Genomic DNA, 19821 nt, shown 5'->3' with positions numbered 1-19821 from the left:
AGCTAGCCACGGCCCTTAAGGTTCTACTACACCAAATCAGAACCAGTTTGGACAGTGCGGTTTTCGTAGGGAGCCTTCAGTGCAGATCGAGAGATATCTGCAGGCTATGATTGGAGGATATTCTGTAAGATTTTTATGTCTTTCAAATGTACATCCATCCAGTTATTAAAACTGACCATGTTTTTCTATATTTAGTACTGTCTTTTTCAACATGATGACTTATGCTGAATGTGACCACAGCTATTTTCAAGTAGGTGACATTTGGTGCGAAACTGGGGGTGGTGTGTTTAGCTTCCGGTACTCGGAAAAGGAGCTGGCTAAGCTAGTCATTTTTATTTTTTTTATTGCTGCTCTAAGGCCAAACTGTGCACACACGTACAGGTAATAGCTGTTGAATGCTTAGTTATTTTAAAAAAAATCATAACGTTACTATAGAAGTCTATGGGAAAACATTTGGTTGTGTGTAACCTTAACGGGCAACGGACTGCACAGCCGCCCCCTTGTTATACATCCGAGAAGTCTGCCAGGAGACGACGTATCTAACAATGAGTGCAATGTCCTCAACAGTCAAACGCCCATTCTAGCATAGGATATCCGGAACATTAGCACTTCACTGGATTGTCATGTTTTATGAAAACGGAAATGTGGTTGATCTCCCTGTAATAACCATAACTCTTTAAGCAGGTAAGATTCTCAGGACAAAATGTACAGAATTTATCCACGATAAAACCTTCCCCTGAAAGTATCTATTAACGAAGGATGAGAAGATGTTTTCCTGATGGTGAAGCAGGGTCACAATTCTTGAAAATTTATTGAAGAGTAACAAACTTAGATGTCGCATTTCACAGTACAGACGGTCATCTCTTAGCCTTGCGAGTTCCACATATCGTCTGTTCGAATTTCCGATTCTGACATTTCTGCGACAAACGTGGATCTCTCCCTTCTGTGGATAATGTCCCCACTCTGGAACACTTACGTCTCTCCTCCTTCAAGTGCTTTTGTTTATGCGGAGTAAATCCGTTTTTACTCACAAAGAGCAGGGGTAGAATAGGTCTTCAGCAACCCATGCTTGCCGTAATAGGCGACGAACGGGATCGGGTGGTCAGGCTGGCTGACGTGGTTGATGCATGTCATCGTATCTGGTCCAGACTCGATTATTTACAGACCGCCGTCATATAGCTGGAATATTGCTGAGTGCGGCGTTTACAAAAAAATACAAAAGACACTAAAAGCAACAGTAAAATATGTAGGTATTTTATTACACAATACATGTGGTACAGGCACAGCTTATAGTGTATCCGTAATCACAAGTATAAACATTATATACAACTATACTCTACACTACAAAGCTTGAAATGCAAACTAGCTGTATATTCATTATGTACGCTTTTGTCAGGTGAATATCATTATCGTCGCCTGTTTATTAGTGTAAAGAAATTACATCATCTATTTGTTATATTTCGTCTTTCACCTTCTCAAACACCTATGTGCCACGTTGCTTAATCGGCGATTATGCCTTAAAGCATGAAGATGGTTGGTTGGTTGGTTTGTTGTTTTACGCCGCACTCAGCAATATTCCAGCTATTTGACGGCGGTCTGTAAATAATCGAGTCTGGACCAGACAATCAAGTGATTCTTAGCATTAGCATCGATCTACGCAATTGGGAACGATGACATGCTTCAACCAAGTCAGCCAGCCTGACAACCCGATCCCGTTAGTCGCCTCTTACGACAAGCATCGTCGCCTTTTACGGAAAGCATAGGTTGCTGTAGATTGTATGTTATTCGCCTGGGAAGAATACATTAATCGTACCAAACCACACAATGTCACAATTATGGGTACATCAGTTACTCATGTTTTATCATGTACTGCAACGCCACGCGACAACCACACTTTGGTTCTGGTCGGAATTCCCTCGGCTGAATGTGAACACCGATTCGCTTCAGATCCTCATTGAGGAAATGGACGAGAATGGTCCCATCCATTGTGGAGGAGGAGTATTTGACGTTGATGACCTGATGTCCCTCAGGAATATCAGCCACCTTGCACAGAGTGAACATGTGTTGAGAGGAATCCGAGAACTGGATAAACAAGACACCACTGTGATACCGACTTGCCACCAGGCCTTCCCGCACCTGATTCAGGCAGTCGTCATACCCGGCTATTCCACGTTTCCAGTTGTCTCTCAAAGCCTGTGCAAAGACTGGTCCCCATTGTAAATGTTTAGTACGCAAAGGCTTAATGCCAAAAATGTTGGCATATTTGTGTACAGCCACTGCCTGGTCGGGAGGGGGCAGCATCTCGTACCTCAGGAAGTTGAGAATGTGAGCGAACACGTCGCCATCCGCATCGATGAAGAACCGGCCATCTTTGTCTTTTGGCATAACATCTTCCCCACTGAACATTTCGGCCAACTTGGAATCAGGGTACTTGGTGAGAGTTGAAATACGGGTGCTCAGGTGCCGCCCTCCCACATTTAGATCTATGATTTGAGGAAACTGAAACATATGTATACATGACGACTTATAAACAGAAAAATATCAACACATATAAGGTTAAACTATGACATACCGACATTTCTTAAAACTTATGTTGTATGTTTTTTCAAAGGTTTATTGGAAAATCCAAATCTTAGAAAAAAAATAAAAATAGCAGACGGTAAGATTGATGAATGCTTTCCCTAGAAATATATTACCGGTAAATCTATGATAACAGTTATCTAAATGTGATAATAAATAAAAGTGACACAAGTATTTCCATAATCACAAGAAATCTCTGATAGAAGTCCATTGTGCGATTGTACGACTGTATCATAAGCCTGCTCATCTCCAGAGGCCAGGGAGTTAACTGACTACAAAATGTAACTCCATAATTCCAGCCTTGTTCGGCAAGGGTGGAAATGGACTTTTCTAGTCAGTTAACTCCCTTGACTCGGGAAGATGAAGCATGTTATCAAATACTGGTAGTGATGACACCCGGCATAAGGTGAGAATAGTCGTGCCTCTTCACTGGCACCTTCACAATCACATGCATCAATGCATCAATGGAATAACCGGGTTTCGTAATGTAATGAGATCTTGTTTTCCACCTATCATGTATTCATCGTTGAGAGTAACTGGTTGGTTGGTTGGTTGGTTGGTTGGTTGGTTGGTTGGTTGTTTAACGCCGCACTAAGCAATATTCCAGCTAAATGACGGCGGTCTGTAAAATAATCGAGTCTGGATCAGACAATCCAGTGATCGACATCATGAGCATCGATCCACGTAATTGAGATCGATGACGTGTATCAACCAAGTCAGCGAGCCTGACCACCGATCCCGTTAGTCGCCTTTTACGACAAGCATAGTCGCCTTTTACGGCAAGCATGAAGACCTATTCTACCCCGGAATCTTCACGGGTTGAGAGTAACTGGTGTTCATGAGGAAGAGATGCTATTGCCAGTACTGATACAAGTCAATACGTTAGGTTATTGAGTGCATGGTACCTCCAGCTTATCAAACGTTCAGAAAGGCAGCTAGGAATAAAGAACATTGCTGTTGATCAGTCATTGTACATGGGTACACGGGGGCACGGGTGGCCCAGTCGGCTAAGGCGCCCCGATTCGCTGTGCAGAGTTGCGTCCCTTGGACTTGCCAGAAACCTATGATTATGGGTTCTAATCCCGGTTCGCCCCGATTAGGTTTCTGGGTTTGTCAGCACCATATCCGTGCTCGTGGGTTTCACCGAAGTGGTAAACGTCTGAGACCTGCATCACTTCGGGCTTCCCTCCCACATTAAGCTGACACGCCGTGATATAACTGGAATATTGTTAAAAGTGGCGTTAAACCCAACTCATTCACTCTCTCACTCATATGTACACTCATTCCGGTTATGATTCGAAAGAGTGAGTGAGTGTGGTTTTACGCCCCTTTTTGCAATATTCCAACAATATCACGGCGGGGGACACCAGAAATAGGCTTCACACATTGTACCCATGTCGGGAATCGAACCCAGGTCTTCGGCGTGACGAGCGAACGCTTTAACCACTAGGCTACCCGACCGCCCGATTCAAAAGACGAAAGGTGAGGTGAAATGGGGTTTAACGTCGCGTCCAAGATTATTGCACTTATATAGCGACGTGCATGTGTTTGTGTGGCTGCTTGTACTAGTCCGGACTGATGCCGATTTATAGTGCTAGCTCACTGAGATACCATGCCGCAGTTTAACATGAATACCCCACTCAGACACAGTATACTGACTCCGAGCCGACCAGTCCTTGTTTTATCCCCTTAATGCCGCGCGCCAGACAGGGTAACAAGAAGTACCATCTTTTAACGACTTTTGGTATAACGCGGTCGGGGTTCGAACCCCGGACCTTTCGCTATCCGGGCGGACGCATTACCACTAGACCACGGAGGCGGTCAAAAGACGAAGGAGCATGTGAGTGAGTAAAGCTTCAGGCCACTTTTAGCAATATTCCTTTAATATCATAACGAGGCGCCCAGTGATAATCCAGGGCTTCGCAGTCATGTGATTGTAACTATAATCTTCATCGGAAAATTATGATTATTAATCATACCCCGAAAACACTTTTATGGACGACCTCGATAAATATATTTACTAGTCAAATAAGGTCAAATCTGTTCAATGGTAAGTCTTTTTCTATTTGGTTTTGTTTTATCTTCAAATCGAAGGTTTAGCGTCGTATCGGTAATGTCTGAGCCGTATAGCGACAAATAAACTTTTCGAAGATGGGTATGTGAAAGAGAAGCGGTTCTGCGCCACAGTTTGAGTAATAATTTTCTAAAAATATCATTTGACTCGTGACATGTTTAGGGTCAATGTGACCCACATAGCTATGAGGCGAGGGAAATATATATACTAGGATATATACAATGGAAATTGAACACGATTTCGTTTGTTTTATTTAAGCGGCTTCGGGAAGTATACTTTTGGAAATGCATGGATTCTTTCTCAGCAGACTGATCTTTAACCACTAGACTACCCATCGCATATTATCGGGGTCATAGTGACCCAAGGCTATGGAAAACCTGGACGTGTGCTAGATTAGGGGGGGGGTGGGGGGGGGGGGGGGGGGGGGTGGGCTGCCCTATGGACCTAAGTAGCTCATGGCCTATTAGTTTTTTCTAATCTTACAAAGCCTTTTGAAACGAAGGTTCTTTTGTATAAGTGGACAACTATATAGAACAATTAGCACTGACCAGAATATGACCAGGACTGTTACAGTGATTCAGATTTATTATTAATTAACTTTAAAAAATATTAATTACTTTAGACAATGAGGAAAGTTTGTGAAATACCCTCTACGCTTTGTGGTATGTTTTTCCTCGAAAACAGTAACACTTACCGCCATTGTTCTGTCACTGGAAGAAAACAGTAACACTTACCGCCATTGTTCTGTCACTGGGTGAAAACGGTAACACTTACCGCCAGTGTTCTGTCATTGGGTGAAAACAATAACACTTACTGCCAGTGTTCTGTCACTGGGTAAAAACAGTAACACTTACCGCCATTGTTCTGTCACTGGTGAAAACAGTAACACTTACCGCCATTGTTCTGTCACTTGTGAAAACAGTAACACTTACCGCCATTGTTCTGTCACAGGGTGATCATGAAAACAGTAACACTTACCGCCATTGTTCTGTCACTTCGTGAAAACAGTAACACTTACCGCCATTGTTCTGTCACTGGGTGAAAAGCGTCTTTTCAATGAAGGAGTATTGGAAGTAATGCGCTGGACATGAGTGTAGATCAGAGCTGACGTGTCGGAAGTTCCATCAACTCAACATGGTCTACTTTCGCTTTTGTTTCTAGGAAAGAGGGAAACAGCGGACTTTCCCTATTATGTAACTGGCTACTTTAATATCGCGTTATGATTCATCTGTCTGCTCATACGGTTGTACGGCAGTTGGAGGAGCGTGTCATTGAGTGGGAATGTGAACAGGACGAGTGTGTTTGTTTGTTTGTTGTTCAACGCCGCACATAGTATTATTCCAGCTATATGACGGAGGTCTATAAATAATCGAGTGTGGACCACACAATCTATCGACTAACATCATGAGCATCAATCAACGCAACTGGGATACAATGACATGCATCAACCAAATCAGTGAGCCTGACTATCCGATTCACAGTCGTCTTTTACGGCAAGCATGAGTTGCTGAACACCTATTCTACCCCTGATCTTCATGGGGTGGAACGAGTTTCGATGGAGACGCGTTCGAGGGCTTGAATGTATTATTCACATGGGCGACCAATCCTGTTTTCTATACCATTTAAAATATACCTCTTTTACTTTCCGAAAACAATTACCACTCTTCGTTTACTTACACCAATGATATGAAATAGATTGCGTACTTTACGTCGCTAATGATATAAAATTTGTTGATAAAATATTGAATCAAGGCATATGCAAATACTGCAAATCGTTTAACGATGAGAAAATATTCTTTAGTGAGTGAGTGAATGTCGTTTTATGACACAACTGTTAATATGCACCTATTCGCGGGTGTCTACGTGTTTACTGTATGTTTAGCAAACCAGCTGATGCAGTTTCCAAAACCAATACTCCATGCTTCTCGTAAGAGCGGAATGTTTACCGAGATGCGACTGGTTACAGGAGGTGACCACATATAAATGCTCGCACTATCAACCACTGGTCTGCCTGGTCCAGACTCGATCATTTACAAGTATCCCTGATATAGCCGGTGCCAACTGCTTTACACGCATTGCTATACACCCACTTCACCCACCGGGGCGGTCGGGTAGCCTCGTGGTTAAAGCGTTCGCTCGTCACGCTGAAGACCCGGGTTCGATTCCCGACAAGGACTGGTCGGCTCGGAGTCAATATACTGTGTCTGAGTGGGGTATTCTTGTTAAACTGCGGAATGGTATCTCAGTGAGCTAGAACTATAAATCGGCATTAGTCCGAACTAGTATAAGCAGCCACACAAACACATGCACGTCGCTATATAAGTACAATAATCTTGGACGCGACGTTAAACCCCATTTCACCCCCCCCCCCCCCCCCCCCCCCCCCCCCTTCGTCTTTTGAATCGGGTGGTCGGGTAGCCTAGTGGTTAAAGCGTTCGCTCGTCACGCCGAAGACCCGGGTTCGATTCCCGACATGGATACATTGTGTGAAGCCCATTTCTGGTGTCCCCCGCCGTGATATTGCTGGAATGTTGCTAAAAGCGGCGTTAAACCATAATCACTCACCCACTCACTTCACCCACCGCACAAACGTGCCCAAAGGGACGCAAACCTGGCCAGCGAATACGGCTCCTCAAACGACTGGACCACCCGTGCCCCCTAGAATTGATAGAAACCGTACAAGGACATCTTATATGGGCTGTGAACAGTATAACTCAGTTGGAGGGACTGGGTATAGTACACCCTTTCAAGTGAGGAGAGCTTTAAAGTGATTGGTTACTGATGTTGACAAGCATTTGTTTGCCTGGCCCAGAATTATTTAATCAATTATTTACAGTCCACACTGATATTGCTATACTACTGGACGAGGCACGGCATGCATTCACAGGCTCGTGATCATCAGCGTTGGTGTACAACAACTACAATTTCTGTGAACTTTATCTGATAGGAACATCCAGTGCTAAGTGTTATATACTTGTCAACTTATCCAAATGTTACCCTAGTTTCAAAAGGCTTTGTAAGATTAGAAAAAACTAATACAATGTAGCACATCAGGAAGAGAATTTATGGATGTCAACTTCCTTATTATGAGGAACACAACGTTTCGGACTATATGCCTACTCCTTCATCAGGTGAATGAATGATATGAGGCAGAGAGCAAATGTACACGTGAAAATAACAAAAGTAATATGATAACAAAAGTTGGAACCTTAACAAGGGAAGCCAACATATAATTGGCGCTGACTAGCAATAGACAATGAAAGCCAACATTGTACAGTAATTAGCGCTGATAGTTATCGACAACTGGAATCCAGGAATAGATTATCACTGATAAGAAAATGGCAATGGACAACAGACAAACGGGAAGCCGGGGGTAATTAGCCGTCTGCCTCATGTCATTCATTCACCTGATGAAGGAGTAGGCATATTCTCAGACACGTTGTGTTCCTCATAATAAAGAAGTTGACATCCATAAATTCTCTTCCTTATGTGTATTACTTCTAAATGCCTTTCAAAGTCTTGATCCATGACTTTGTTATAAATTGGTACAAAGCAATTATATTTCATAACGTTATAATATGTGTCAGCAATTCTCGCTCGGTTTACGTGTGAAGACATGTTACAACTTTTGAGAAAAATGACAAGAATTTAGTAGCCGTGGTAACAAGATTTATCCATCACTCTTTTCATTAAATAAGCCACCAATACTTATAATAACATACCAAATAATAACTTGATAAACAAAATCTGTTTATGAAGCGTGAAAAATCATGAGTAAGTTAAGATTTATACAGATCAATATCCCTTTGACCATATCAGGATCCGCTGTTAATTAGTTCGAATCCCTGATTATCCCTGAAGATTTCCCTTGGTTTGTCAGCACCATGCTCGGGTCTTGTGGATTTCACCAAAGTGGTAAACGTCTTCGAATTGTGCAGCCTTGGAACTTCCCTCCCACATTAAGCTGGCATGCTATGATATAGCGGAATTATTGTCCAAATCGGCGTTAAATTCATTTCACTCTAACCTTGTAACGTCGGACTGTAAATAATTCAGCATCAATCACGTTTGATATCATTACCTATTTCCTACACCGTCTGCGTGCGACAACACAAAATCACCCTGGGATACTGGGAACCTATTCTACGCCGGAATTCCCACGAAACATGCTGACCAGTGTCCGACAAGATGTCCATTAGCTTACCATAAATCCGCTGACTGTCAGTGTATGATCCTGGGAAAAATCCAGTTCAAAACATCAATTATCTCAACATTTCTTTCGGACACTATACAGTGTACGGTTGCTTGACTATATGTATAGGTTTGGATTTCTATTTGATTAAATTGTGCCTGACCTCTGTTTAAGGTCAAGGTGTCCAGAGGTTACATTATTGAATGTGAGATATGTTTATTTGTTTTCCCCCGACCGGTCACTTGCAAAAGATAAATATTAATCTTGCCCTGTATGTGGAACAATATTCCAGCAGCTCCAGCCTTTGGCCTCAGCATTTTAGAACGTTTGAGGTCCAGCCGAGCATGCTCTGTCTAGGTACGAGTGAGTGAGTATGGTTTTACGCCGCTTTTAGTAATATTCCAGCAATATCACTACGGGGGACACCAGAAATGGGCTTCACACATTGTACCTATGTCGGGAATCGGGAATCGGGAATTGGGAATTGGGAATCGGGACACCGCTCCGTCCGGGTACGAAGATTTCAAAGGGCGTCATATGACCCTTGCTCAGAAGTTGTTTGCTCAACATTTAAAGCATCGGTAAAGCTTTCAGAAAGTTTTATGGTAGACATGGGGAATATATCTCCAAGTTTGATGCATAATGGCCAAAAATGATGTCCATGTTTATGCCTCCATACACGCAGAAACTATTGAAGTCATATTTTATAAATAAATAAGACAACAATATTAACTTCACACTGTTTATTTAATCATTAACATAACAAAAATCCATACAAGGATAAGAAATCAGTGAAAACGATCAGCGCAATAAAGCCAAACAAACCTAGCCCACTCTAATCGGCCAATCAGGAAGCATTAATTGGTTATGGGCGTTATGGTTATTGCTTTTGGTTAATGGAAGCATAAATGAAAACTAAATGGCTATATCACACAATCATTTGGTATGGAATCACGTGAAATGTCTTTTCTTATTAATACAAAACCGTTCGACTTCAGGGTACATGCCTATTGTATTGTCTTCATTATACAGCCATTTCCATACATCCACATGTCAGTATTAATAATTCTAAGGCACTAATAGTCTCCAAAGCATAGAAAGTAGAAAAATAACAAGGTTATTTGTGTTAACAATGTAATAACCTTGTGGTATAATGATTGATATTCATCCTGTTTTGATAGGCCCTGAGCCCCACACCGGACATATCGCCACCATCGTCTTCACCCTCTTTGAAAGAAAGTAAAAGTAACATACATTTACGTTCTCTCCAGAAATAGACGAAATGCGAATTTCTGTCGGTGGCGTTGTTTAATCATTTGAGTTCATCCAGTGTAGACTTGGGTGCCTTGCGAAACTGAAGTTTCATCGCACCGACACAGTTACAGTTGCATGTTATTTCTTCCTCATTTGTGAAGATATCCATACATTGTAAGTCATGTGCCAGAAGACGAAGCAACAAAGATCGCCTTTTATCATCAAGACCAAGATGTATATCAATCCTAGGTGACCCGTGAAGATCATTTTTATACGCAGTATCATCACGACATGAACAGTCGGCGGTACATATGCAAAGATAAAAGTACCCTGAAAACCTCCTCGCTTCCCCTTTCACGTATTCCAAGTGAGAAGTGTAATTAGGAAACCCACTCCTTAATAGCGTGCCATGAGTATTGGCAATGCCTTCCTTCAGGACGTGTAATCCAAAGTAATCTGCATATTTCCAAACATCTGCAGCCGCTCCGGCAGGAGGCATTGTCCCGAATCTCAGAAAATTGAGAACGTGAACAAACACATCTCCATCCACATCAATGAAGTAGCGGCCATCTTTGTCTTGGGTCACTGGATGCCTTCCACTAAACATGGTGGCCAACATGGAGTCCGGGTACTTGGTGAGGGTGGACAGGGAGGTTGTCAGATGTCGACCACCCACATTTAAGTCGATGACAGCAGGGAACTGAAATATAGAACAATACAATAATATGTGCTCATCGTCGTCTCAGTGAACATCAGTTCACGCATAAACATCTCTGAAAACAGATTATAAGGGAGACAACTGATACAGTACAGGGTGATGAAATATGAAATACTGACCAAAGGTGAATTATTTATTAAATGTAGGAGAGTTTTTCATGGTACACTTTTCTTAAATCTTCTTTAATCATTACCATGCCACACTCTTCTTTAACAACGGTCACGCCATCAATTCCTTCTTAACTCTATAAGGGGGCACGTGTGGCCCAGTCGTCTAAGGCGCCCCGATTCGCTGTGCAGAGTTGCGTCCCTTGGGCACTCCTGATTGTGGGTTAGAATCCCGGTTCGCCCCGATGATGTTTCTAGGTTTGTCAGCACCATACCCGTGCTCGTGGGTTTCACAGAAGTGGTAAACGTCTGAGACCTGCCTCACTTCGGGCCTTCCTCCCATATTAAGCTGACACGCCGCGATATAACTGGAATACTGTTAAATGCGGCGTTAACCCCACTCACTCACTCTTAACTGTATAACGTGAATCTATTCACGACTGGATGTAAATACATGTATCTGATAAAAACTTGCTTCATTTGTATATAGGTCATATATGACACATATAAAGCAACAACAACACCCTGTCATTCAACTGATGAAGTGGCAAGAGGTACCCATGAAACATTATGTTTGTAGAATATTTCGATACAAGTCATGTCCAGTCTCGAAATGACACTGCATTGTGTTAAACATACAAGGGCGTCATATTCTGACTCGGAGTCTTTACGTTTTGGATAAAACACGTCTCCGAGGGAAATGTTAAATCGCGAGCTAGGGAAAACCGAGGGTATCTCGCTGGCGGTCTCAGATTTTTGCTGTCGTGTTTTATCCCACTTATGGGCTATCTAAATGCAAGAGAAACTGAACAATTAAAAAAACATCGAAATGCCTTATAGTAACATGATACAGCCTTTCGCGGTCCAAAGGAATTCGATCAAAACGTGCGAGAGAAAAACACTTGCAACATGGGCCAGCTGGAGTCATGACATATAACATTTTCAGCACCTGTCAGGTGACTCAGTGGCAAAACAGTGGGTTACAAAACTAAACACGATATGTGAGGTTGTAGGTTTGATTCACGTCATGGAATTTTCATGTAATAAAATGGTGACTTTTAACAAATACAAACTTTCTAAGCTTTCTAAGATTTTTGGGTTGTCTTTGGGTGTTGATAATTTTGTATTTGCTCAATATCTTCTCCATTTTAATACTTTGATTAAAAAAGGCAGGAACCGTTGAACCATGGACAATGTTTTTTCATGATAAGGGTTGAAGGTAGACATTAGAGTTAAATTATTCCCAAAGTCGTTTTCTTCAGACTTCTCTCTCAGTTTTGGTTGCTCAATGCGAAGTGCTGTGCGTATGCTATCTTCAATAAGCTTTGCGGGATAATTTTGATGCAAACTCTAAGGTTCAGCAAGGCGGGTAGTTTTAACATCATTCCTGGAAACAATGGTACAAATACGTCTTGCGAGACAGTAAGGGATATTACGTTTTAAATGATACGGGTGACATGATGCAAAATCCAAATATTGGTGCGTATCAGCATCTTTGCACAAGATATCAGTTTGTCCAAATTTCCCAGATATTAAATTGAGTCTTACATCGAGAAAGGTTAAACTGGAGTATAATGTGCTATATGTATGAATAAGACATAATGCTAGGACTGTTTGGTTCCAAACATCTAGGATTTTTATTTTGAAAAACCAGACTAAGACAAAGTTATAGTTTATTACAATACGTGTGACAGTACGATGAAGGTGTTAAATATGAATAATTTGAAATGGAGGGATGCAAAAAGATTCTGAACAATAACTAAAAATAATTTAGTAATAATAGTTTCCGAAAAGAAACTTTTCATTGACAAAATAACGCCATTCAGAGTAGCATGCACCAACATTTTTCCTATTCATGTAGCAAGCATTCGTTTTTTTAGGTATTGCCCTCAGAATACCTTTACAACGGACTCACCCGCGAAAATTCCGGAGTAGAATAGATCTTCAGCAACCCATGCTTGTCGTAAAAGGTGACTTTATCATATAGCTGGAATATTGCTGAGTGCGGCGTTAAACAACAAACCAACCAACCTTGTGTATTCCTTGGAGGAACATGAACCATATGGGGTACAATCCATATAACCATTAAAGTATGAAATATGTGACTATAGTTATGGTATGACAATTTTGTCTTCACTTATGATTAATAAATTTTCTTTTTTTTAATTACATACGTGTGTGTGTGTGTGTGTGTGTGTGTGTGTGTGTGTGTGTGTGTGTGTGTGTGTGTGTGTGTGTGTGTGTGTGTGTATGCCGTACATACGTGTGTGTGTGTGCCGATACTAGTTTGGACTGATGCCGGTGATAGTGCTACCTCACTGGGATATGGTGTCTCAGTTTTACATGGATACCACACACATACATGTTATACTGGCTTCGAGTCGACCAGTCCTTGTTTAATCTCCTTAATGCCGAATGTCAGGCGGTGTAACAATAAATACCATCTTTTAACGCCTTTCGTATGACGATCGATCTACCGACCTTCCGTTCTCTGGGCACACTCTCCATCCATTCCAGCTGTCGTTATTTAAGAGGAGAATGCTAGATATTCAAGACGACTTCAAAGAAAAGAAGCACATCCGCTTTCGGTTTCATTTCTGGGAAATATGGAGGTCAATTAGGTTATGCTCTCTACCCTGATATTGCTAACTATGTAAGTTAAAAGACAAAGGCGAACTACTCACATTATTACACACTTACCTGTTTTACATATCTGATAGTTAATGATCAATATCCTGTTCATTACAAACATTTACCTGAACACCACACAATGTAACAGGGCATACTCCTGGCGCTACAGGTGGATGGGAGCGGAGATCATGCGGCGCTTTTATGGGGTGGTAATGTCGCTAGGGCAAGTTTATCTTACATCTAATGCCGGCTAAACTTACACCTGAAGACATATTGCTGAGCACCAGCTGATAGATCGATGTTGGTCCTTGAAAACAGTGTTTCCTGTAATATATCCTGTCTTGTTCCGTGATTTACACAAGTAGTGTCAAGCTGTACGTTGTCTTCCAGCCTGGTTCCCTGGGTATGCTGCGCTGGCGCTTCACTGCGCCAGCACAGCATACCCAGGGAACCAGGCTGGTTGTCACATGACATGTCACACATTGACCCCAGCTCAATCCAACAGCTGTTATCTATCAATTTTTAATTTGTTTTAATTCTGTTACGATGGCAGATTGACACATGACAGCAAGATGCATTCGCTATAGCAGTATCGTCGTTGTTGTTGTTGTTTGTTGTTGCTTTAAGTATTTAAGACGTCGCCTTCTGTCTCAGCAATTTCGTCTGACCTGGACCTCGTTGGGACTAAAAAAGTATCTGTGATTATACAGGGAAACCTGAACGCTCTACAGTACAGAGACCTAGTGTTGCAGCCAATTGTGCTTCCGTTCTTACAAAACCAACAACGGGGGACATTGTTTCAACACGACAATGCCAGGCCTCATACTTCAAGACTGACTTGGAACATTCTAAACAGCAGAACGTTGACGTTTTGCCCTGGCCTGCCCAGTCACCCGATATGAATCCTATTGAACATCTGTGGGACCACCTTGACAGATAGGTTAGAGCACGCCAACAGCCTCCCGTCAACAGACAAGAATTGCAGCAGGCCCTGAGAGACGAGTGGCAACGGAATCCAGTCCACGTCATCAGAAGACTGACGTCATCGATGAGACAGCAAGCATTGAGGCAGCTCGAGGTCATACACGCTATTGAAGGCAACAGTGTCGACAATGAACTTGTAGTGTGTCGGACAATTTTTGGGTGACATTTCAGAAAACTTTTGAAAATGAAATTTCTTACCCCACCATTGTTTACCTTGAGCTAACATTACCTGTGATTGCACAATTTCATTCAAAACTGTGGTTAATCAATCATTTGTTACCCCTCCGTCGATTATATTATAATTCACAACAAAACCTCTTCTTATTTTTTTTATCGATCATGGAACTCGGAGTAGGTGGGGAGGAAGAGTGTGTGTGTGTTCTGACAACTTCAACACTTTATTATAATTCAAACAGTCGAGGCAACGTATGATAACACCCGGTCATGTCCGTTACCCACATTCATCGATCAATAGCAGAACATACAGCAATGACGTACGGTCTTTGACCCTGACTACTATATATCTCGGAATGAACAGTAACATTGTGGGAACTACAATAAATGGACAAATCAGGTTACATGGTGAGCTCACACGTTAATGTTGAGTGTCACATAGGACCAGCTTGAACATGATAACATATTCACCAACTATGTCATGACGCCAGCTAAACAGTCATTTGGCTTGTTTACAGCAACTGATGCATTTGAACATGTAGAAGGCCATTCAGTTTGTTGACATTTGATAAGGAACCACCCAACACATGCCAGGTGCCAGAAGATCAGAATATCATGTGAGGCAATGATGATTGTTTCCCAATTGCGACAAACATCGAATCTATTCAAACAAAATTCAATGTATATACATCAGGGAATCAAGCTACATATGACGGTGTATCTGACACCTTCTCATTTTGTTTGTTTGTTGTTTAACGCCGCACTCAGCAATATCCAAGCTTAATGGCGGCGGTCTGTAAATCGTACCAGACAATCCAGAGATTGACATCATGAGCATCGATCCACGCAATTTGGATACGATGATATGCATCAACCAAGTCAGCGAGCCTGACCACCCTATCCCGTTAGTCGCCTCTTACGACAAGGATAGTCGCCGTTTACGGCTAGCATGGGTTGCTGACGACCCATTCTACACCGGATCTTCACAGATCTCAATCGTAATGTTTTGAGGGGAAACTAGATATTCAAGACTGCTTTTACGTAAAGTAGAATATCAACTTTGGCTTACATTTCTGGGAAATATGGATGACAGCTTGGCTCTCTGGCCTAACACAACAGCTTAAAGTTAGTTTGTGACAGTCTGAACTGATTTTGATATCTGATATTGCAAGATCGACACCCAGCTGCGTGCTTTTTACTACATGTATCTGAATCACCACACATTGTAACAAGGCATTTTTCCGCGCTGGAGGCAGATGTATTCGACGATCCCGCGAGACACTAAGGTACTATTGTTAGGTACCAGGCGAACAGGAAATTCTTCACCTGACGCAAGTAGTAATTACACTAGAAGACTTATCACCACAACATGGACTTTCTCATTGTACGCCTGTCTCATGGAAAGTACTAAATCAGATCTGGTAAGTATAAGATCTAGACTACTGAAAACAGACTTAATTCTCGAGTCTTGAAAATTGGACTCGAGTCCTAAGCTACCCGACCCGTTATTGGGTACTCGAGTACCCGTCGCAACCCTAAATTACACTAGACCACAAACTACGAAACACGAGTTGGTGGTTCGATGTTAGTCCCATAAAGATAGCGTTTGCTGTGTTCTCTGTGCACTGGCTGTTTACCGTGAGAGATTAGGTATGCCATCACTTTAATTATTGATTATTTTGTTTTTTGCTTTCAGATATGTGCGTCCTGCACCTGTGTATAGCACCCGGTCCGGATAGTCGCCGATAAAGGCAGGCATTGGTTGTGAAGACCTATTCTACCCACACTCTTACTTCCTGCTTTTTAATATTCTCAACCAGTTTGACATCGCATCTGTGATATTTTAGTTATTGTACTGTCCATCGTTTCACAGGTTTCTATTTAATCTAAATATTTGTTTTATTAATGTATAACTTCTCTTCACGATATGGCTGAATTACTGCCGATGTGACGTTAAACACTCACTCACTCACTCTACCCCGGATCCTGAAGGGTCCCTGCTTCATTAATTAAATAGAGAACTCTAGTTTGCCTTTCTACTATATAGCTAGTAGTTTCTTTGTTTGAACACTCTAGTGCAAAGTGAGCTAAGGTTCTTATTAGATTACAATTCTTTTGGCGTGAATTTGTGATTTCTTCAGATTTTACACAATCTTGGCATCAATGTTGTTGATGCAGTGAATTATAATATCCCGCCAACGCCAGAGCATAAAAGTATCGAGTATTATTATCCACAGAACAATAGTTTGAGGCTTTAAAGACAAAACGGCGGTGACAATTTGAATGGATCACTAAAAGTGATGACACCAGGTGTTCGCGAAAAGGGGAAGTATGTGTCTGCCCTACCGGTAGAATTTGGGTAGTAACATGTTTCGGTCATGACTCATCGCACTGGGGAAACAGCTGATACACACGGTTTGGACACTTTTGACAGAAATGTTGCCGCTGTGACCTTAGATGCCTACTCATCCTCACACTCGATATGCAGTAAAGTAAATGTTGACACTTTTTCTTGAACCACAGAGTTTCAATAGGAAAAACAATTACATCGTACACTCACCTCCATAATGACAAAATATACTTTGTGAAGTCACGTGTTCAGGGTGTCGAGTATGCTTGTAGGTTTCTATCTAGAAACAAAAGAAAAGCGGGGTAAATTTAAGAATGTGAGTTGGTTCCTGTCAATTTGAGTGAATGGTTTGTTAAAGACCACTTTAAACAACAATTCAGCAGTTCAGTTGGGGTTATAAGTGGGATAACTGAGAGATGGGGTTTCAAGTGGCCCAGTCGTCTAGAGCAAGGTGATATGCACAGTTGCATCCTTTAGAAACATGATCGTGTTTTTTTAAAAAAACACACATCAGAATCGCCCTGAATGAAATACTGTACAAATCGGTGTTTATCTCAATTCTCAACATTAATACTAGTGCTAGACTTTTAACACCTTTCCGCACGTGTATGGTGCTGGGAAATAATAAATGATACACAGCTGGAATATGGGCTATGCCCTGCACTGAGGTTTTCGAGGGAGTATGTTAGAAAAAGTTCTATCTGAAAAAATATAATGCAATGACGTAACTGACAAAATGTGGAAAAGGGACAACAAGCCTTAATATTTGATGATACTATGTTTATTTGTAATGAACTTTATAATGTGACTACGGGGGTCAATCACAATGAAATCATATTGCTGTAAACTGGAAATCGCCATAGCCAGGTACATGTAGGTTACAGGTCATATTAACCTAGACACGATCCCTCAGTCATACCTGGCATGCGTCTACATGAAGACCTACACCATCACGCATGTACTCTCGCATTGGCGTTACTCGGATATTGCGGCTGTTTTACAGCTCGTTGTGATGAGGTAATGCGTGCATGTTATGACGTACCTGTAATCTAACAATATTAGGGCGGGCTGTAAATAATCGGTTCTGGGCCAGGCAAACAAATGTTTGATAATATGAGTAACGGATCATTTTAAAGCAGGTGTCTTGAGTGTGTGTAGTTGTCACTGTCTCGCCAGGCTGGTTATACAGTTTATAATGATATTATATACACAAAAGCATTGAGTATTTGATTTGGAAAGCAGCTGTGGAACGAACCCGCGAATATGTGCGTATTAGCTCACACACACACACACACACACACACACACACACACACACACACACACACACACACACACACACACACACACACACACACACACACACACACACACACAGGTTAAAGCTGAAGCCAGATTAATTCGTTGCAAGTTTACTCAGTCTAGTCCAAATTAAACTCATACCTTCTATCCCCATGTATAGCGATTCTTTAATCATTGCAAATTGTCCCACCTCCTCTGCCCTCTAAATTGGTTCCAAGAAAGATATGTTAAATAAAGAGATTTTAAAGCATCTCTGCTTTTTCTGATTCCAGAAGTAGAATCAACGAGACACGAAAATTCATGTGATTTCTCTGACTTCAACCGTAATGAGATTGGTAATTTCTCTCAACGATAATGAAAATGGCGTTGAGTCAATTTTGCACGAATGGCAAGTGAATTCCTGGTTCAAAATAGCGTGACGTCACCATTAGGGTGATAATAAAGTGATAACATACAATTCCAGAACTAGTAATGAACGAGAGTACCGTCCTACCCTAATGTCGACTGGTAGAGAGATTTATAGAAGGCAACCTACCTCAAGTCGCTGTGTAACTACGAATGCAGAAACGCGTGGAGTTGTGTCCCGGTAATATTGCATTGCGATCTTGTTCATGATAAGATAAGCAGAAAAAAATATGCAGTGTGCAAACTTAAACCTTGACCTCGGCGCGATTTATTAGTCTGTGAATTCGAACCTGACCAATTTAAAATTCTAATATATTATCAGGCAGAAGATAAGAGTCAGTGAGTTAAAATTTAACGGCCCAACGACCTTATTTAAGTCATATAGTGACGAGACCAAGTTAAGTTACTCACATTTGAGTAATTTATGCAAAGTAATATTTAAAATCAATTTATGAAACATATTTGAGCATAACAATATCATGTATAGAGTTTTCAAACACGGACTATAGGTCACCAGTAACCAAAGCTAGGCCACCTCGCTTGGGATCATGGGGACTTACAGTATCCCGGCTTCCTGCATGATAAACCCAGCAGGATTTAGCTACTGGTGGCTGTGCACAATACTAGCCAATATTAAAAAAGGCTTAAAACACTGGATGTATATCTGCTCACCAGTGTGTTAAGATTATTTTATACGTTTCGTCAGTAATCTAGATGGAGGTGTTTTGATACATTAACAACAAACTGTATTAGTGATTCATTTACAGTTTCCTGAAAACAATCAATAAATCAATTTTATGTTGAGCAAACAGCCGCGACCCAAATCTCGATGAGTAGAAAATAGAAAATAGAAAAGAAAAGAAAGAAAAGACTTGGCCGTATCACCCCAGACAGCAATATGGTCCATTTAAGAAAATTGTAACAACACACGTGCTGTTCGCAGGAAGAAAACATATTACGTAGGGGCGTTAAATACGTTTTGCAACTTCAACGTGAGACCAAGTCGCAGAATATCTTTTGCACTTTTATTTTTCAATATAATCTCCATTCA

General features: G+C 41.5%; 2 protein-coding genes across 4 annotated transcripts; both read right to left on the bottom strand.

The window, feature by feature from the left end:
* Positions 1-1387: 1387 nt before the first annotated feature.
* Positions 1388-5553, bottom strand: LOC139479535 (BTB/POZ domain-containing protein KCTD7-like). The gene is made up of 2 exons (XM_071262379.1): positions 5548-5553; positions 1388-2499 (listed from the first exon to the last, which is right to left on the bottom strand). Exons 1-2 carry the CDS (start codon positions 5551-5553, stop codon positions 1849-1851), a joined length of 657 nt encoding a protein of 218 aa, XP_071118480.1. The 3' UTR covers positions 1388-1848.
* Positions 5554-9644: 4091 nt separating this feature from the next.
* On the bottom strand, positions 9645-18912 carry LOC139479675 (BTB/POZ domain-containing protein KCTD7-like). 3 transcript variants are annotated; one of them, XM_071262521.1, is made up of 3 exons: positions 18901-18912; positions 17275-17344; positions 9645-10800 (listed from the first exon to the last, which is right to left on the bottom strand). In XM_071262521.1, exons 2-3 carry the CDS (start codon positions 17278-17280, stop codon positions 10159-10161), a joined length of 648 nt encoding a protein of 215 aa, XP_071118622.1. In that variant the 5' UTR covers positions 17281-17344; positions 18901-18912; the 3' UTR covers positions 9645-10158. The 3 variants fall into 3 exon arrangements, with proteins under 3 accessions (XP_071118622.1, XP_071118621.1, XP_071118623.1); XM_071262520.1 differs by lacking the exons at positions 17275-17344; positions 18901-18912 and adding an exon at positions 13817-13967; XM_071262522.1 differs by lacking the exons at positions 17275-17344; positions 18901-18912 and adding an exon at positions 13367-13436.
* Between the last annotated feature and the right edge of the window lie 909 nt (positions 18913-19821).

Source organism: Haliotis cracherodii, unplaced genomic scaffold, assembly GCF_022045235.1.
Source record: "Haliotis cracherodii isolate W230 unplaced genomic scaffold, xgHalCrac1.p SCAF_4, whole genome shotgun sequence".
In the NCBI taxonomy this organism is placed as follows: domain Eukaryota; kingdom Metazoa; phylum Mollusca; class Gastropoda; order Lepetellida; family Haliotidae; genus Haliotis; species Haliotis cracherodii.
This window is presented reverse-complemented; position numbering and strand designations above follow the sequence as displayed.